General features: G+C 39.1%; 1 protein-coding gene across 1 annotated transcript in view; it reads left to right on the top strand.

Moving 5' to 3' along the window:
* The window catches only part of AMPH (amphiphysin), a 105,765-nt gene extending 99,089 nt beyond the window's left edge, over nt 1-6,676 (top strand). The window contains exons 17-21 of the mRNA XM_029283179.1: nt 1,240-1,359; nt 2,337-2,489; nt 5,219-5,461; nt 6,155-6,256; nt 6,569-6,676. Coding sequence (XP_029139012.1) covers nt 1,240-1,359; nt 2,337-2,489; nt 5,219-5,461; nt 6,155-6,256; nt 6,569-6,676 — 726 coding nt within the window. The remainder of the gene's footprint in view (nt 1-1,239; nt 1,360-2,336; nt 2,490-5,218; nt 5,462-6,154; nt 6,257-6,568) is intronic.
* Nucleotides 6,677-13,612: the final 6,936 nt, after the last annotated feature.

The raw sequence follows: 13,612 nt of genomic DNA, 5'->3' as shown, positions 1-13,612 counted from the left end.
AAAAAGATGGGAGTACCAGACCATCTTATTTGTCTCTTTAGAAACCTATATGCGGGTCAAGAAGCAACAGTGAGAACTGGACACGGAACCACTGATTGGTTCAAAATTGGGAAAGGAGCCCGGCAAGGCTGTATTCTGTCACCCTGCCTATTTAACTTATATGCAGAGCACATCATGAGAAAGGCAGGGCTAGATGAATCAAAAGTTGGAATTAAGATTGCCGAGAGAAATATCAACAACCTAAGATATGCAGATGATACCACTCTAATGGCAGAAAGTGAAGAGGAACTAAAGAGCCTCTTGATGCAGGTGAAGAAGGACAGTGCAAAAGTTGGCTTGAAACTCAACATTAAGAAAACCAAGATCATGGCATCCGGCCCTCTCAATTCCTGACAAATAGATGGGGAAGAAATGTAGGTAATGACAGATTTTATCTTCCTGGGCTCCAAGATCACCACAGATGGGGACTGCAGCCAAGAAATTAAAAGATGCTTGCTCCTGGGAGGAAAGCTATGGCAAATCTAGACAGCATACTAAAAAGCAGAGACATCACCCTGCCAACAATAGTGCATATAGTCAAGGCCATGGTTTTCCCAGTTGCAAATGTATGGCTGTGAAAGTTGGATCATAAGAAAGGCTGAGCGCAAAAGAATTGAGGCCTTTGAACCATGGTGCTGGAGAAGACTCCTGCGAATCCCCTGGACTGCAAGGCGATCAAATCAGTCAGTCCTAGAAATCAATCCTGACCGCTCTTTAGAAGGCCAGATCCTGAAGTTGAAACTCAAGTACTTTGGTCACCTAATGAGAAGGACTCACTGGAGAAGAGCCTAATGCTAAGAAAGATTGAGGGCAATAGAAGAAGGGGTCAACAGAGAATGAGGTGGCTGGATGGAGTCACTGAAGCAGTAGGCATGAGCTTAAATGGACTCCAGTAGATGGTAGAGGACAAGAAGGCCTGTAGAAACGTCCATGGGGTTGTGGGTCGGACACGACTTTGCAACAACAACAATAAAAAGTTTATTTCTTACAATTTTCTGTTTTCTAGGCTAAGCTCATATTTCATTAACTGTTCTGTAATTTCTTCAGCACTATCTCTGTATTCCACTATTATGATTTGATTGTTAGAACAGAACATGATGATCAGCACTGCAACTGTATTTGATTATTCCAGGTTTAGGATTCAGCAGTGTGTGTGAATCCAGACATTAAGCTTTATCTATCTGCTTTTCCTAATTAAAGGCTGAAGCAGAAGCTCTACCTTTGGAAATTCAGGCAGAGGAAGACATCAATATGGCTGCCTCTGATACCAAGCCAGAAGGACAGGCTCTGGAGGCTGATAAGTCCACAGCTGAAACTGTGGTGAGTAATTGGCACTCTATGTACCGTCATGCTAATCCATGTAGTTGTTTTCATTTACCCTTCACATTTCATCTACTTGGTTCACTGTCATATTCTGAACTGATTTTAGAATTGATTATCACTAATTATTATAGATACAACCAGTAGGGAAATTCTTCACTTGGGTGTTTACTGTTTGATGAGAGGATTGGACCTGTCCCACCAAGACCAATGTTCAAATCCCATACTAAGCATCAGGGGCATTGGGTAGGGTAAAGAAGTCAGGATGGTGGGCAAAACCACATAATCAAACCCACTTGTTTATAAAGGTGTGTAAAGTTTTTCTTTTATTTTTGTTTTATACTTCATAGTTGCTGGGATTTATAACTGCTCTGAAAGGCAAATGGAAACCTTAATATTATTTGCAACTTACTATATGAACAGCAACTCTGAGAATTAAAAGAAATGATATTTTTCTTGCATTACCATAAATCATCAAAATCATTTCACAATATGAAATCTCCTTTGCTTCCTACTTTGCTCACCATTCGTTTGTTTTTCATCCATAGCATGTTGCAATTCAACATCAGTTGCTTATGATAACTGCATAGGATATCTCTTTATTTGCATGTCATATAAGCAGAGTTGGTTGTGGTTAATATTTGAATCACCAGGAAATACCAGGATTGTAGGATAAATTGAAATGTGTATATATGTGTAAATAAATGAATCAATAAATCTCCAGAAGACTATCTAGCAAATCATATCTGTAATGTTGCAAAGAAGAAATATATGCTATAGCTTCCAGCAACTGGCACTGAGAGGCATCCTCTTCGTATACTGATGGCAAAAGACATATCTTGATTGAAAATCATAGGCAAACCTTTCTCTCATGATTTTGTCTGCACTTTCTTTTAAAAGCTCTTTTATTTATTATAGAATTGGATATATTAAAAATGATCTATGTGAATAACAAAGAGTTTTACCTTTCTTATTAGTTGCAGATGGACTCAGTAATTGAAAATCCTACTGAAACGGAGTGTGTTGATGCCACTTCTACAAATGAAGGTAGTGAAGTTGCTGTTATTGATGAAATAGAAGTTACTGAAAGCAGCATAGATTACATTGAAGGAAAAGCAGAAGACATCCAGGTACTACCAAAGGACAAACTTTTTTTCCCCTTTTTCCCTTCCAGCATGATTTTGAAAATTTACGGTTTTAACTCTACCACAAATCCCCAAGTTTGATTATGGCCTTCCTAAAGAATTCTGGGAACTATTGAGTGAGGTATTGAGAACTGAAGTATTGAGAATTCTCTTTGACATTCCTCCGTAATCACTCCAGTAGTTTTAGAATAATTATGTAATTAGGACTGTTAAACTCTAGCATGAATTTATGCATGATGGTGTAATAATGTGTTTTAAAACTGAAGGTTTTAAAAAATTAAATCAGCTAATAATTGTTTATAGCCTGTATTATTTTAAATTGTGTTGCCTAGATTTCAGAATATTTTTCAAGCCCAACGTGACACACATTTTAGCAAGGTAACAAAAATTCTTTAGCGCCATTTTTTTTTAAAAAAATCAATAGTATAAGGTAACAAGTCTATAAGGTAAAAGTAATATTTCAGTTTAATTTACAATAATGCTTCTATCTATAATGATTGTGATATAAATGTGTTTCAGAAATGTTACTTTAAAAATCCTGTGTTAAGAACCAAAATTTTAATATTACTGCTCTATCTACTATATTTCCATTCACATTCTAAAAAAATCTTCAAAGCAGCAAACATAATGTACTATTTAAAACTGTTAATTAATAATCTTATTTCATACAGTTGAAATCTTTGTAGTAGCCAAAATTATAATATTAAATAAACTTTTCTATTAAGCAGATATGTGGGGATTCAGCCCCATACTAGTAAAATCCTGTGAGTCCTATATTATTAGATCTCATCTTTATTATACAAAACTGAGTATTTGTAATAGGTGGGAATGACCTTGTGAGTAAAAAAACAACAACCCTGCAGCTTAGACAATAAACTAATAAATGTAATTGGAGCCTGAGGTTGCTGAAAGAATGAAAATTAGAGATAGTTTTTAGGATAGTAAAAGTGAAGGGGTACTTTTAGACTTGAAAGAGTCTGTTAATGTAATCTTATAACCGTACAATAAATATGGACCTGGTACTTCTGGTTATGTTTCTTGCCTAGACTACCTCGCAAGGCTAATATCAATCTTGCAAGAATCAAAGTATTTGTTGACCTTGCAAGATAAGATAGAAATCAGAGCCAGATGAGTTAATTCTATTTATTGAAAAACTACATTGACAGAACCTTGCAAGTACCGAAGTACGATTCTCTCTCCCTCCCCCCATCCTGCTGTATCTTTTGAAAACATGAATAAAAAGTAACCAAGCAATAAAATAGAAAAAAGAAAGAATCAGATGAAAGGCAAAATATAAATGAATGAAAAAAGTAAAGAAAAAAAGAAAAAGAATGGCTTCTGACTTTCCTTGGTATAGCTACAGATAAAAATACATCTAATTCTTAGTCTACGTTACATCTATAATCTCATACAATTCTAAATACTAAATACTAAAATAAAAATTATGTTTATCTTAGTTTGTCACAAAAAATCCTAAACAACTTATTAACAACTTATCAAATCCCAAACAATTAACAACTTATCAAATCCCAAAAACACAATTACATTTCTCTTAGATTCTCATAAAAAATTCATACAAGTACCTAGTAACATAAATATATAGCCTCTGTTCCATTTAGTCTACATTGCCCTCATCTCTCTTAATGATTAAACATTGCAAAAAAAGAAATTAAAAACTATTAAACATTTATCAAAAGTCCAATTGTACTTTTTATGAAATAACACCAATAAATCTCTTATACTTCCAGTTTGAAAGGGGAATCCACAATGTCTTTTTCCATTTTTAAATGATTATTAAATTGCATTTATAAATCCAGTGAATCCATCTCAGTTGTTTCCAGAGTGAGTTCTTTGTCATCAATAATAAGTTCTGGTTCCAGTAAAGAGTTAAAAAATTCAAGCACTTCATTGGCCAATAAATCAAATATTTCCTTTAGTCAGGCTTCCTCCTTAAATCCAGAGGAAGAAAAATCACCCAACCAGTAACAGGGAAAACTTGCAAGACAACCATAAGGGACCCTGTCCATTGTGGTCATGATGGCTGTTACGTGAAGTATCCATGTGATTGCCTCACTTACAACCCCTCATACTTCCCTGGGAAGGCCCTGAAAGCCTAGTGCAGGCCCTTCTCCAGACCTGCCAGGGCCTTCCTTACCCAGTGAGACATCCCATGCTCTCCTTCCCACCCCCCTCAGGGTCCACAGTTCAGTGAGGCTGTCCAGAAAATGGGTGCTTAAAGCATCACATCCTGTGGCCAGGAATATAAAGGTCTGCTCTGCTTCTCTAATGTAACTGCAGAAAGCTCTGCATTAATCCTTTCCAGAGCTTATGTTAAAGAAACAGAGTAGCCTCTTCATTCCTGGGCCACATGGCATGATCCTGAAAGTAGCCACCATTTTCGGAGTGATCATAATTCAATGCTGCTATGCGGAAAATGGTGGCCACTTCTGGGATCATGCCATATGGCCCAGGAATGGAACAGTTTTACTTCCTTCTCTAACCCAAGCTCTGGAGATCTTTAAAAGGTAAGTGAGTGGTAAGATCACATAGGGAAGCACCTTGTATCCATCTTTTTAAAAAATTCATTCTAGGTATTTGGATTTGAGTGGTTGCTCTAAAAGTCCAGAATATTTTCTAAGTATCAGTAACTGATATTTTTTATTCAAAATATTCCTTTCTTCCTTCCTTCGCCTTCCTTTTTTTCTTCTTCTAAGGACAATCTTGGTAACATCCCTTCAGTAGTTATAGAGCCTGCATCAAACAATGAAGATGGAGACGATCATGAGATACAAGTTACTCAATCTATGGAAGAAGTTGGTAATCAGAACACTGAAGTACCCACTGTTGAAATTACAGATGATATAAGTGAGCCAACAAATATAATAGAAGTACAGCCTGTATCTTCTGAGAAACAGCCTGCAGCAGTAGATGACATGCCTCCTGGCTTCCTCTATAAGGTTTTTTTCAGGATTTATTAATTCCGTGTGTGTGTGCGTGCGTGCTATACTGTAGCACAGAATGTAAAAACCAGGGATGTATACAAATGGCATAATGCAGCCTTCAGGCTTCAATACCAATAAAATTGTTGTTGATCAATATGCAATTATAATTAGACTTTCCTGTCTTCAAATTTTGCAATTTTCAGTAGCATGCTCAAAACCAGTTATTAGCTTATTATTGTAGTATAACCAATATCTCTCAAACTTGGCAATTTTAAGATGGGTGAATTTCAATTCCCAGAACTCTCCAGCTAGCATGAGCTGAGGAATTCTAGGAGTTGAAAGTCTGCCATCTTGAAGTTGGCAAGGTTGAGAAACACTTGCATAGCCTTTACTTACAGTAGTTCATTAAGTAGCCACAAAATGTTATAAGTTTTGTTTTTCAAGTTTCCTCATACATGAAAATGTATAGATCATGTTGCCAAAAAACATTAAAAGGACCTATATGGAGACATATCAACAGCACTCTTAATTGCTTAGAATGTGTCCATTTTGTGGAGCATTCTTTGTTTCAATAGCAAAAAAGGGAAACAAAAGAAATATTTTACTTAGCCACTACAGTACTTAGATATATTGTACCTTGTAACTTTAAATGAAGTAAAATATCTATAAATATATAATTAATGCATAGACACTTGTTTCTGTTCTTAGGTTGAAGCTTTGCATGATTTTGAGGCAGCCAACAGTGATGAACTTATGTTGCAACGAGGCGATATTGTATTGGTAATCCCATCAGCAGCAGAAGCAGATCAGGTAACAGCAGAGGGGCTTTATTAAATTTTTAAGTAAATTTGCTTTTTACTGGAAACTGAAATGCCGTCAGGGATATTTTTATTCATTGGAGTAAATATTTTAGAAGGGCTTTGTAGTTAAAAAACAAAGTATATTAAAATTACTACAGGCCATACTGTAAAAGCTAATTATTTTCATTCATAATATAAATGGAGGAGCATTGCTAAACTTAACTTTTTTAAAAAAGGATTGCTAAAGATAATTTTTACATGCACATATGAGCAGCTCTTATGGAAATATAATTAGAAAACTAAAGTTTTCTTTTCCTTTCAGGAAGCAGGTTGGTTAACAGGCATTAAGGAATGTGATTGGCTTCAATACAAAGATGCATCCACATATAAAGGACTGTTCCCTGAAAACTTCACCTGCAGTTTTGAGTAATTCCCAGCTCCAGAGGCAACATCCTCTTCTAGGAAGCTCAGTTTGAACATCTCCAACATACAGGAGTCCATAGTTGAGCCATCACTTCAGACAAAATTCAGCTGAAGCTTATCAAATGAGCATGATTGCAAGAAATTAAAAGCTAGCATATTCTGAAACAGTATGTGGAAAAAGTACTTATTTGTTCACATATATATGGCAACAGGTTTGTTTGTACTTTGTCAGAGCTATGGTGATCCTGTAACTTGATCTTTCCCCATGCAAATGAGTAGGCTCCTCTATACCAAACCTTAACTTCTCTGCACTAACTGTATTGAATTGAGTTGATGCACTGCAGAAGACTTCATTAGTAATCCTGTAGTACTGAAATCAAAGTATTCTATTTTCAATGTGTTTGGGGGGGAAAAGTCTGCCACAAAAATTTTCCATGTTATTTTCTTCCATATGTATGTACATATAGAGAGATACCTATGTGTTGTATCCATACATAGCACTTAAAGATCCTAAGAAACTAACCTGCAGCACAAGTGATTGGTGACATAAATAGCAAACATTTGACATGAAATCAGGAAAAACTGGAGAACATGTGTATTTGTTAAGCTTAGGAGACTAATAGAGAATTATTACAGAGGGAGTGTAATATGCATTAGAATCACTATCATTTTTGAAGGTTGGCTGTCACTGATTTTATGCATTAGCAAATATCTTACCTACATATAGTCATTTCATGTAAAATTGTTCATTCAGACATTGCTCTTATTATCAGGTATTACAGTAAACAATTCTGTTACAAAAGGAAACTAGCTGCACCATTACCAAAATATTGAATAGTAAAATATGCATTTGTAATGCAAAATTATCATTTCAAGCATTACAAAAAAGCTACCAAACTCATTTTCAAAGCAGTTGAAACACGATTGAAGACATGGCTCATTCACATCTACATTATCTATCTACTATAGATAAGTTGAAATTATTCTGATAAGGAAACTATAGTGGTAGATTTTGTATTTTTAAAATGGCTGGATGAATAAATACATTTCTGAATTAAGATAATATATTTTCACGGTATGCATTTATTCAATATATATTCAACAATCCCCCAAAATATCATGTATTGTGTATCAAAAAGACATCTGTAACTATTATGTTTTTCAGTGTTGCGTCATTTTAAATAAATCTATGATCAACTCCATAAGCTCAATTTTTATATATGCTCTCATACATATTAGCACGGCATCTTTTAAATTATATGGCACATCCTGTTGGCCTTAAACTAAATTACTGCTCTTCACCATACATGGTTCATTGTATCAAAGCGCTAAATCTATGGTTCAGTAAGCAAGAATGAAATGTTAGCCCAGATGAGCATATGGTGCTCAGTGGCTTGCAACATTGTCACTTTTACAGCTTGTGTTTATCAAGCCTTACTGAAATTAATTTTTACCTTGGGTCTATTTCAGTGGTGGCGAACCTTTTAGAGACCGAGTGCCCAAACTGCAACCCAAAACCCATTTATTTATTGCTGCGTGCCGGGTGGGCGTGGCCGACTGTGTGGGCATGGCCTCAGTGGTCACAGCCGACTAGGTGGGCATGGCCACAGCGGGTGTGGCCACCTTGATGGTGTTTGTGGGGAGGGATGCTCGTGGGGGCCGGGAAGGGTTGGGGGAGATCCAGGGGGTCTCTGGCGGGTGGGGCGGTGGACTGGAGGCTCATCCTGGGGGGTGAGGCGAGGAGAGGCAGGGCAGGTGTGCCTGACACCATCAGGGCAGGTGCTGCCTGACACCATCAGCCCCCACACACAGAGAGGCCAGCGAGTGCATGGGGGCCACCAGTGTCCGTCAGCAGCCACAGCCTCCTGCATCATGGCAGCCCCATCGGCGTGAGCGGAGACAGTCCCGGGACGGCCGGAAAGGAGCCCTCACCTGGTGCGGGTCCTCTCTACAGGGTGGCTCTGACGGGGGCGGCGGCGGCTGCTGCTGTTCTGACCGGTCAGCCTGCAGGGAAGCAGAAGGGGCAGCTGGTGCACGAATCTGCTGCCTTGTCGGGCTGCTAGTGAGCAGCCGAGGCGGCTCCAGACCCCCGGCTGCCCCTCCACCTCCTCCTGCTTCCCTGCATGGCTGACCGGTCAGAGCAGCAGCAGAAGCCACCATCAGATCCGTCAAGTGGATGCGCCCAGGCCGGGCAAGGGCTTCCTGCCCCCCAAATCAACGAGAAGTAAAATCTCTCTTATTACGGCTTAGTTCACAATCATAATAAAAAAAACCTTTGTTCCCGAGAATTTTTTTCCTACAGTCAGGCAGAAGAGCGGAGCCCCGAGGCAAGTGTCCTGGAGACGTTTCCGCCCGCGTCTTTCTCATTCTCAATTCTATTGCTCGCGTGTTGTCTGCACCCCTCCCAATTGCTCTACACTTCGCAGCCCAGAGAGTGATTCAACCCCCCGCCTCAGGGCCCCATTCTGCCTGGTGCTGGCAGCTCCATCATCCGCAGCGGCTGGAACAAGAGGCGGGTCACAGCAGCCCATTAATCTTTTTGCTGCATTGGCACCCGGGGGCTTGCTATTTTCCCCCCTCCACCCAAAAATCTAGGTCGAGGTGCAAACCCAGCTCATGTGCCTTTGCTCAGGAGGAGCAACTTATTATGGTTTGTGAACTAAGCTGTAATAAGAGAGATTTTACTTCTCGCCGATTTATGGGGGGGAGCCCTTGCCCAGCCTGGGCGCATCCACTCGACGGATCTGATGGGGTGGCTTCTGCTACTGCTCTGATCTGTCAGCCATGCAGGGAAGCAGAAGGAGGTGGAGGGGCAGCCAGGGGTCTGGAGCCGCCTCGGCAGCTCACTAGCAGCCCGATGAGGCAGCAAATTCACACACCAGCTGCCCCTTCTGCTTCCCTGCAGGGCTGACTGGTCAGAGCAGCAGCAGAAGCCACCCCCGTCAGATCCGTCGAGTGGATGCGTCCAAGCCGGGCAAAGACTTTCTTCCAGCTATCCCAGAGCGATTTCCGCCTGTGCCGATGGGGCTCTGTGGCCAGTCCATCATTATGCAGGACAGCCAGCATGCTATGGCTGCTGACAGACACCGTCGGCCCCCATGCGCTCGCTGGCTTCTGTGGGGGGGGCAATAGTGTCAGGCAGCAGATCCAGAAGCGAAGCTCTGCCGACCATCCTCGCGCTGGCGGCGGCAGTGGGGGAAGGCAGAATCTGGCATGCGGGCACCCTTTGCCACTGCTGCCGCACATTGTCCCACGTGTGCCTCCGGGCGGGGAGGGGAGGCCGTCTGCCACAGCTCACCTTCCCCCGCCACTGCCTCCACCAGCGCAAGGATGGTCGGCACAGCTTTGCTTCCAGATCTGCGGCCGGCCGGGCTTGGCGATGCAGGGATCGCCGCTGCCTCCTCCTGCTTCTCTGTGTGGTTGGCCAGTCAAGGGGCTCAGAGCAGCAGCCGCCGTTCCCGTCAGAGCCACCCTGTAGACAGGACCCACACCAGGTGAGGGCTCCTTTCCGGCCGTCCTGGGGCTGTCTCCACTCATGCCGATAGGGCTGTACTGCGGAAGGGAGATGGTGGCTCTGATTTCACTCACTCTCCCGCCAAAACTGCTTCTTTTATACGTTCCCTCACCCCGCCCAGCTCTTGCAGCTATTCCCGGACTGCGCATGCACAGAGAGGGGGACCCAGAAATGGCGTGCCCACAGGGACGGCTCTGCATGCCGCCTGTGGCATGCATGCCATAGGTTCGCCACCACTGGTCTATTTCATTACATTAATAAACTGGGCTTGTAGACACCCAAAACTTAACTATCTATTTTATGTATATCTACTTGAAAAGTCAATAGAGAGGAAATTATTACTAAGTACAGTGGTATCTTAGTATAAACTGCTTTGAACCTCATTGAATTTCAACCCATTTTGACATGAAAAATTTGTCCCAGTACTTATCGTTTGGTACTCAATGCTAGGATTTGTCAGTATCGACTGCCTTGTAACTTATTACATTAATTCTTATAGGAAAAATTTCTTTGGTACTTATCATTTTTGGTACTCACTGTTCCTCCCAGAATTAATTAACATTGAGTACTGAGGTATCACTGTAACTGAGAATTGGATTACAATTAACATACAAAGCTTTATTTTATGCCTGGACTGGAGATGCTTACTGAGAGAAGTTCCTACTGGAGGACTAATGAAGTTTATTTGATCTTGAGGTATAAGTACCAATTTTCTTAAAAATTAATTCAAGGTATATGGCTTTTATTATTCATTTTAACAAATTAGAAATGTAATGCTTAGGAAAATTCTCATCCAAAGTTTGAAATAATATTTAATTTAAAGCCATGCAAAACCAGTTGGTCATAATCTATGAAGTGCTGAAGAACTTTCCATTCCAAGCAGAAATGACCCATCCAATATATTGTCAGTTGATGGATATTCCTTTGTCATTCCTTTGATGTTCTTTTGTCATTATTTACTTTACTGTTCTATTATTTAATTTTTGTTTACATGCTTTTCATTTTTCCTTCCTATTACTGTAAGCCACACAGAGTAGCCACACAGCAAGTAGGCGGTAAATAAATTTTAACAAATAAGCAAATAAATTTAGAGTCCCACCGCTAAATGAGACCAGAACAAGAAAAGCAAGGACATGCTAACTCCTAGTATAAGCTCCTGTTTTGAAAATTTTCTTCTGGAAGGTCTTGAAAATTCTTTGCAAAGCTTTCAATTGTTGAGAAACAGGGTTGTGGGATTTAGGCAAGGTGGGACTATTGTGTTTCTATTTTACAAACTGCCAAGAGCATACATCAACTTGCAAGTTTGTTTAGCGGCCATTCAAAGTTACAATGGCACTGAAAAAAGTGACGTATGACCATTTTTCACACGTATGACAGTTGCAGCATCCCCATGGTCATATCATCAAAATTCAGATGCTAGGCAACTGACTCATATTTATAAGGTTGCAGTGTCCTGGGGTCATGTGATCAGGTTCTGATAAGCAAAGTCAATAGGGAAGCCAGATTCACTTAACCATGTTACTAATTTAACAACTGCAATGATTCACTTAATAACTATGGCAAGAAAGATCATAAAATGGGGCAAAAGTCATTTAACAGATGTCTCACTTAGCAACATAAACGTTGGGCTCCATTGTGATTGTAACTCGAGGACTACCTATATTCAGAAGTCATTGGTGTAAAAACATTGTTAATAAATAACTTGGAAATTACATGTTGAGAACCAGTTTGATATAGTGGTTAAAGTATCAGGCTAGAATCTAAGGGTCTTTTGGGTTCTAGTCTTACACTAGGCACAAAGTCAGCTAGGTGAGGCTGAGCTGGTCACTTTTTTTCAGTCTCGGGCAGTGAAAAACTACTTCTAAAAATCTTGCTGAGAAAATTGAAGGGAATCAAAGAATCAGATACAATTAAACATTTAAAAAAAAAAAATAACAAATATGTAATTGCACAGATAAAATGTATGCAATAAGGTAGATATGAGAAGCCCTATTTTTAAATAGCATATAAAACACTGGTATAAATTATGGACATTATTTTAAAGTGTCTATAGAACATGTTCAAAAATAACACATCAATTCTTACAATGTAGCAGAAGTAACCCTTATTTTTGGCTTCAGTTATGTAACATGGTATCAAAACTTTACACACAGGTAGTCCCAAATTATGACAGTAATGGAGCCTGCCCATAATGGGTCATCATGGTAACTTATGACAGCTGTAAAATGGGTTGGCTATGTAACTGATCCAATTTTACAACCTTATTTGTTATGACTGTTAAATAAATACTTAGTGGTTAAGTGAACAAGTTTGCTATGGGTTGGTTTTCAGCAAAACCATTGTAAAACATGGTCAAATGACCATGAGATATTGCAAACAGCTGTAAATGGACCCTGACTGCTGAGTGCCCAAAGTGCTATTATATGACTGCGGGGGATAGGGGGCATCCATCGGAACTTTGAATCCAGGTCGTAAGTACCTCCAGGTTGATTCATTGGGACTTCAAGAACTACTTCTACAGTCAGTTGGAGTCAGATTCAAAATTGAATAGATAAAAATAAAATGAAAATAAAAATATTGATTTAAAATTAAAGGGTATGAGACCTTCTTCACAGAATTGAGAATTCCCGAAAAAACCTATTATATCACTTTTTATTAATTTATATACAAATGTGTACTTCATTTAAAAAAAGAAAAATTGTTAAAATTTAAAATTAATAACACAAATTATAGCAAATCTAAATCCTTATTAGCTGACCACTATACAGTGGTAAGATCTACTGATTTAAACCCCGAGCATATCTCAGTAGATCAGATGTATTTCAAACATAAATTAGTACATTATGAACAAGTATTTCTTCATATTAGATATGATTCAATCACACACAGAAATATTATGTCTGTGTGTGTTCTATCTGAATCTGTATGTAGATTATGCAGATGCAAAACAGTTTTGATGAGGTATTACAGAGCAGGAAGATAAATTCCTTTGATCATAATTAAATTAACGATGCCATTAGGAGTTTCAACAATAAGTTGAATAAGCATCACGATAATAGTTCCATGAGTGGGCAGCCCCAGGATGAATCGATTAAAGTGGGAATGTCATTAGCCAAACATAAATTAAATGTGATGGAACAAGGAGAAAGAGTTAAAGAATTGAAATTGGCGAAACAAAATTTTTTTGAACATGCAAATAAAACCTGGAAGATGGCTCTCTTATAAATTAGAAAAAGAGAAAGAGGGAAAAATAATTCAGGAACTTTATGATAGAAATGGAGAGTTACAATATAAAATGGATGAAAAAAAAGAAATAATTCAAGCCTACTTTGAGTCATTATATAAAAAAGATGAAATAGATGGGGAAAAGATTAAACAATATTTGAAAGTTAATGGTTTGCCAGAATTAAAAGAAGGACAAAGAGACAT

The sequence above is a fragment of the Protobothrops mucrosquamatus genome, unplaced genomic scaffold (assembly GCF_001527695.2).
Source record: "Protobothrops mucrosquamatus isolate PMUCROS unplaced genomic scaffold, P.Mucros_1.0 scaffold32, whole genome shotgun sequence".
Lineage (NCBI taxonomy): Eukaryota > Metazoa > Chordata > Lepidosauria > Squamata > Viperidae > Protobothrops > Protobothrops mucrosquamatus.
The sequence above is the reverse complement of the archived record's forward strand: the minus strand, read 5'-3'. Positions and strand labels throughout refer to the sequence as shown.